The sequence below is a fragment of the Ctenopharyngodon idella genome, chromosome 7 (genome assembly GCF_019924925.1).
Source record: "Ctenopharyngodon idella isolate HZGC_01 chromosome 7, HZGC01, whole genome shotgun sequence".
NCBI classification, from domain to species: Eukaryota; Metazoa; Chordata; class Actinopteri; order Cypriniformes; family Xenocyprididae; genus Ctenopharyngodon; species Ctenopharyngodon idella.
The window spans coordinates 29,816,166-29,822,759 of record NC_067226.1 but is presented as its reverse complement, the minus strand read 5'-3'; the positions used below and the strand labels follow the sequence as shown (position 1 = coordinate 29,822,759).

The following is a 6,594-nucleotide window of genomic DNA, read 5'->3' as shown; positions in this document are numbered from 1 at the left end:
GCCCGCTCTGGTCCTCAGTGCCCCGGCCCGGTACCATTCTTCCCGGAGGTGCATGAGGAGGTGACCAGGTCTTGGAGAACGCCGTATAGCGTTCGTGCCAGGCCTGGTCCCTCCTCCGCCTTCACCACTCTGGATGGCGGGGAGGCCAAGGGGTACGCTGGGATCCCCCCAATCAAACGGTCCGTTGCGATGCAATGAGAGGACCCCCGATCATGTTCGGTCAGGTCTGTGCTTTCCTTCCTGCAAGAGGGCTTGGAGCAAAGGCTGTCTCCCTCCACCCTCAAGGTGTATGTTGCCGCTATTGCCACACATCACAATGCAGTTGAAGGTAAGTCGTTGGGGAAGCACAACCTGATCGTCAGGTTCCTGAGGGGGGCGAGGAGACTGAATCCACCTTGCCCTTTCTCTATACCCTCTTGGGATCTCTCCCTGGTACTTACATCTCTCCGGGGTCATCCCTTTGAGCCTTTGCAGTCAGCTGAGTTAAAAGTACTGTCCCTTAAGACCGTCCTCCTGGTTGCATTGGCCTTGGTGAAGAGGGTAGGGGACCTGCACGCATTTTCGGTCGACGAATCGTGCATGGAATTCAGGCCCGGTGAATCTCACATTATCCTGAGACCCCGGCCTGGATATGTGCCCAAGGTTCCTACCACTCCCTTTAGAGATCAGGTAGCAAACCTGCAAGCGCTGCTTTCGGAGGAGGCAGACCCAGCCCTGGCTTTGCTCTGTCCCGTCCGCACTCTGTGCCTGTACGTAGATAGAACACAAAGCTTTAGGAACTCAGATCAGCTCTTTGTCTGTTACGGAGGCCAGCAGAAGGGAAAGGCTGTCTCCAAGCAGAGGATGGCCCACTGGATAGTGGATGCCATCGCCTTGACTTATCAGTCCCAAGGCGTGCCTTGCCCGCTCGGGTTAAGAGCTCACTCCACTAGAGGAGTTGTCTCTTCCTGGGCGCAGGCGCACAGCGCCTCGCTGACAGATATCTATAGAGCTGCGGGCTGGGCGACACCCAACACATTTGCTAGATTCTATAGCCTTCATGTGGAACCGGTATCTTCCCATGTACTCGCTTCCAGTAGCCAGTAACGCGAAGAACCCGTTCTAGTATCGACTTGCTATGCCCCCTGGGCCGTCCATTTACTCCAGTAGAGTTCCCCGCTTGGCTAACCCTGTCGAGTTCCTCCGCCTCCCCTTGCGGCTTGGACATTGCGGAGTGTCTGATGCCAGGCCAAACGTCCGTCACCGACGTTGATGTTTGGCTGGGTGCCATATGTCGTGACCCCTCCACGTGAGTGGTCCCATATGTGTATTGTCCACGGTCAAACTCCCCACGATGAGCCCGTGTCTTTACCTTAGCAGAGCCAGCTCTGCTGTCACCTGTCAGATGAGTCTCCCCCTATCTCTAGGCTGGAGTCATCCCAGGGACTCCATATGCGTACTGCCCACGGCCAGTCCATATGTGTATTTCCACGTAAATTCCTCCCCTGCGGGTAGGTTGTGGCCTCCGCAGCGTCCCCCTGTCTAAGTCTTACTGTAGTGGGTCTTGCGGAGCAGCAGTAGACTCTCTCAGTGTAAGCTCGCCCCCTTCTCCGCCCCCCAGGTGCGCCGGGTGGCTGGAGCTTACGCTGGGCGCTGGAAGGGGTCAGTAACTATGGCGTTTTATTTGGGATCCCAATTCGTCGGTCACTACTGACGTACGTCGAACGTGACCGACTGAAAGGAAAATCTCGGTTACGTATGTATCCCTCGTTCCCTGAAGGTCCCGTCCCGTCGCCACAGTTCCCTCGCTGTAGTGCAGACTTAAGGTTGTCTCCTCAGCGAAAAACAGAGTGCAATTGCATCCGCTTCCGTATTTATACCCACCTGGCGGGGGCAGTGCGCATTATTCAAATTTCACACGCCAATTCCATTGGCTTGTTTTAGTTCACTCAAAGCTGATAGGGCTCTCTGGCGATATCCCAATTCGTCGGTCACTACTGACGTACGTCTCCATTCCCTCCTTCAGAGAACGAGGGTTACATACGTAACTAATCTGATTAGACCGTTAGCATCTCGTTAAAAAATGACCAAAGAGTTTCAATATTTTTCCTATTTAAAACTTGACTCTTCTGTAGTTACATCGTGTACTAAGACCGACGGAAAATTTTGCGAAAAGTTGCGATTTTCTAGGCCGATATGACTAGGAACTATACTGTCATTCCGGCATAATAATCAAGGAACTTTGCTGCCGTACCATGGCTGCAGCAGGCGCAATGATATTACGCAGCATCTCTCACAAATGTCTCCATGGTTGCAAGGCACGCTCCCTGTGCAAGCAGCAAAGTTCCTTGATCATTACGCCAGAATGAGAGTATAGTTCCTAGCCATATCGGCCTAGAAAACCACAACTTTTCATAATTTCAAATGCTAACGGTCTAATCAGATTCAATGAACTATGCTAAGCTATGCTAAAAGTGGTATTTATTGTTTAAATATCTTTAAAAATTACAAAATTTGAAATTTGACACTTTGTTTCATATCAAAAGTAACCTGCTCTGTCTTGTCTTTTGACGCATTGTCACTGTCCTCTTTGCTCCACAATGTATTTTTCACTGCTTGAGAACATGATGTGTGGCGTGAAAGCGGCATGGCTTGTCAGACATAGTAACAGTAACTAAGGAGGGCGGGTCTTTGTGAACGGTCAATTATGTAGCTCTTTTGGGTCAAAACAGACTTGAATGCAATAGGAGAGTTTATAGCCCGCCCAAACCAGGAACTCGGGTATCAAAATTACCTCAGAGTTTTCCAGTAGCTAGTAAATACAACTTGAGAGGGTGTTCATGTCCAATATTTTGTATTTACGATAATTCAGATAGCACATGAAGGCAGCATTCATCGTGTAAAGCCTGACATATGAAGAAAAAAAATAATGATTGAGAGATGAACAAATAAACATTTCTCAAAAGCCTGATGGATCATTTGATACCCATGAAACCCATGAAAGATTTACGTTATTTAAAAAATCCATGACATATTTGGACAATGGGGGGCGCAATTTTGTTTAGGTGCACAGTGCGATCTATGTTGATGACGTCAAATGGTTGCACTCTGTAAGCTACTGACACTACCCTGTTGCTATTTTTACCGCAACACAACTCCAACTCCAACTCCAAAGTCCAGTCGAAAGGGCAACAAGAGAAGTGACGCAAGTCTTCACTGCTTTACTAGCAATAAGAAGAGGAAAATAGAATGGGAAGTTGTGAAGAATGTGGACGAATAAAACTTCCTAAAGAGCCGCGTCTTCGTTCTCTTCACTATAGCCCTGATGACTTTGAGGCTTTTAGTAGACCACAGCTGAAAGAGCTTACAGTTGCCGATGGCTATAAGTGTATGCTTTAACCAAATGCCGTGCCTGTCGTGGAGACTGACGAGGGCAGCCTATAACACATCTCTATTGAGACAGACTACCTCAAAGCTTGTGTGTGCCGTGATGCACGAGATATCTGTGATAGCATAAAACAATAGCATCTTCTCAGCATGTTTAACTGTATGTAATGCATTCAGGTGACATATCAGACGATTTTTACATCAGTATCATAAATCATACATCAGTAGTGCAAATAGCCACAGAGACATTGCATGTCTTCAATGTTTTCATCCTCACTAATTTTGCGCTCTGGCTCAAATTGAAAAGGCTGATCAGGTTTTAAAAGGAACCCTGCGGATATTAAGACTTGAATGCGTTACTAGATTACTGTTGCACCAAAACATACAGATGAAAAGTATCAAAAGCATCAGGGCTAAAGTGGAGAGAACAAAGATGCAGTTAGGAAGTTTTATTCGTCCACATTCTTCACAACTTCCCATTCTTTTTTCCTATTATCGCTAGTAAAGCAGTAAAGACTTACATCGCTTCTCTTGTGGCTCGACTGAAAATTACAACCAAAAGCTGCACAATGTGGCATCATATAATATATTCCGAGTTGTGTTGCGGTAAAAATAGCAACAGGTTAGTGACAATAACTCCCTAAGTGCAACCATTTGATGTCATCGACATAGATCGCACTGTGCACCTAAACAAAATGGCGCCCCCCATTGTCCAAATATGTCATGGATTTTTTAAATAACGTAAATCTGTCATGGGTTTTCTACTACATTTTTCAGTAAGAGACATTATTTAGGTTATATTAAGCCATACAAGTCGTAATACTAGGGGTTCCCTTTAACAAGATTTATGGATATTCAAGTAAACCTAAGTTGCTTCAGTCTAGTAAATGTCTAAAAAAGTTATTCTTATGTTTACTTTATAAAAATCAGTAAAGATTTCACAGCATAAAGACACGTGAAGCATGACCTGAAGGTAGACATTTTTAGGCCTTTTATTGGATAAAAAAAAGGAAGCTAATATTTAGATGACAGAAGGTATGTAGTAGATTGTGTACAACAGGTTTTTCAGCAAAGTTTTGATCATGTTGATAATATAGAGGCCTTAGAAATGTGTGTATCAAATAGGTTTTATATGGTTAAGAAGTATTTTTATTCTTGCTAGTACTGGAAATTACAACAGAATATTGGGCATTGAGAGAGAGTGTTCCCTGGAAGAGAAGATTAGTCAGAAATTGTAATTGCGCAATAACGACAGTTGCATGTTGTGTGGGAGTTTCTCTCTTTAAAAGGGAGAGTGCAGGCCTGTGTTAGACCACAACAGAAGCTCACTTGACACGTTTACTGGCATTGCTGTGCACAACACCGGTTCAGAATGAAGTTCACCGTAGCAGCCCTCATGTCTCTGATCTGCACAGCTGCACTGCTGTCCACAACTGAAGGTAAGCAGAATAACATTCATAACAGTGTTTTAAATCAAATCGTTTGCAGATATTTCATGATACATCTTAAACCAACTCTCTCTCTGTCACTGCAGGTCAAATATATATGCGCTGCCAGTGCATTAAAACACATTCAGGATCACCAATTCGTATTGAAAGAATACTCTCATTGAAGGTGATTCCTGCTGGACCACATTGCAAAAATGAGGAGATCATGTGAGTGTGAAACTTACCAAAGCAACACTTCAAATTCAGGCTCAATATGTACACGTGTGTAATAATAATAATAATAATAATAATAATGAAACAGTGTCATTTTATAGATTTTAAATAATTATACATTTGTTTCTTACAGTGCTAGAATGAATAGAGGACAGATGTGTCTCGATTCTAAAAAAGACTGGGTGATTTCTCTCAAGGAAGAGTAAGTTCTTGTCTATAATGATGTGGCGCTCTTATTATCTTATTCTTATTATATTTATTATTATCATATTATTATTATTAATATAAGTTAATTAAAATCATGCTAATGAATCATTTTTATTAATACTTTTAAACTCGGACACTGCAGCACCTTTCATCCTTCAGACACTAATGTACTGTGTGTCTCTTCATGTTTGCAGAATGAACAAGAAGAAACTCAAGAGCCAGTAATGAATGAGAATCACCTTCCTAAAAACAAGAGCAACTGAAGAAACTGATTCATTCAACTATTACTACTGTAATATAGAATTTTTAAATTGAATTTATCATTTCTAGGTGATAAATGAAGTACTGAATGTAAAAACATGCTTTTGTTTTCTAAAATGTGAAGTGATTTTTTTTTTTTTTATTGTTACTTTACTTGACCTTAATTTATATATATATATTTATTGTTAGTGTCTCAGAATTGTATTTTTTTTTTTTTGTACTAATATAGTTTATATTGCTTAATTATGATGACACATGCTTATACTAATAAAAACTGTTTTAATTGTCACAATGGATATTTTTGTTGGTTTTATTGTGCCTTTTTGTCATCTCAATTCAGTATCTGAATTCAGTTTTATTCCCTGAGCTACTTACTATCATGTCATTCCAAACCAATATGACTCTCTTCTGCAGAACTCAAAATGAGAAAATCTGAAAAATGTTTGCACACAGTTACAATGAATAGGGACTTAGGCTTTTAAGTTTTCAAAAGCATCATAAGTCTGACATAAAAATGGGCCATGCATAGATGCATAGACTCATGCATAGGTCTGAAGCCATGCAAGTTATTGAATCTTGTGACATTAGCTCTCATTCACACGTTCCAGTCTTAAAAATAAAGGTTCTAAAAGGGGTTTTCACAGTAATACAATAGAAAAACCATTTTTGGTTCCCCAAAGATCCTTTCAGTGAACAGTTCTTAAAAGAACAGATTTTCTCTTAGTGTGAAGAACATTATAAAAATCTAAAGAACCATTTTCTACTATAAAGTACCTCTTGTGGAATGAAAAGGTTCCATGGATGTTAAAAGTTCTTAATGGAACCATATATGCCAATAAAGAATCTGTGTGAGAAAATATATAATGGCATTAAAATTTATTTAAATGTTGTGAACAGAATTTCTGTCCATCCAAAACTAATATTTAGCCTACTTATTATTTCACTGATACCCTGAACGTACAGTTCTTCTCATGTAAATCTAGTTTAGGCTACTTGCTACTAAACAAAAAGTATATTTAGTATATATACTATATATTTGTAGTGAAAAGCACATTCCAGGGCCCAGTTTATGGCCGGGCCCCTCTCTGTCCGTAACAGC

At 41.8% G+C, this 6,594-nt stretch overlaps 1 protein-coding gene across 1 annotated transcript; it reads left to right on the top strand.

Annotated features, from left to right (window-relative positions):
• Positions 1–4,643: 4,643 nt before the first annotated feature.
• On the top strand, positions 4,644–5,791 carry cxcl8b.1 (chemokine (C-X-C motif) ligand 8b, duplicate 1). Its single transcript, XM_051901598.1, has 4 exons — positions 4,644–4,805; positions 4,901–5,021; positions 5,161–5,229; positions 5,429–5,791. The coding sequence occupies exons 1-4, from the start codon at positions 4,739–4,741 to the stop codon at positions 5,457–5,459; spliced, it is 288 nt and encodes a 95-aa protein (XP_051757558.1). The 5' UTR covers positions 4,644–4,738; the 3' UTR covers positions 5,460–5,791.
• The last annotated feature ends 803 nt before the right edge of the window (positions 5,792–6,594 follow it).

Coding starts and splice junctions, on each gene's coding strand:
- cxcl8b.1 (XM_051901598.1), top strand. CDS start 4,739: ATGAAGTTCACCGTAGCAGCCCTCATGTCTCTGATCTGCACAGCTGCA. Junction 4,806..4,900: donor ACTGCTGTCCACAACTGAAG/GTAAGCAGAATA, acceptor CTGTCACTGCAG/GTCAAATATATATGCGCTGC. Junction 5,230..5,428: donor GTGATTTCTCTCAAGGAAGA/GTAAGTTCTTGT, acceptor TCATGTTTGCAG/AATGAACAAGAAGAAACTCA.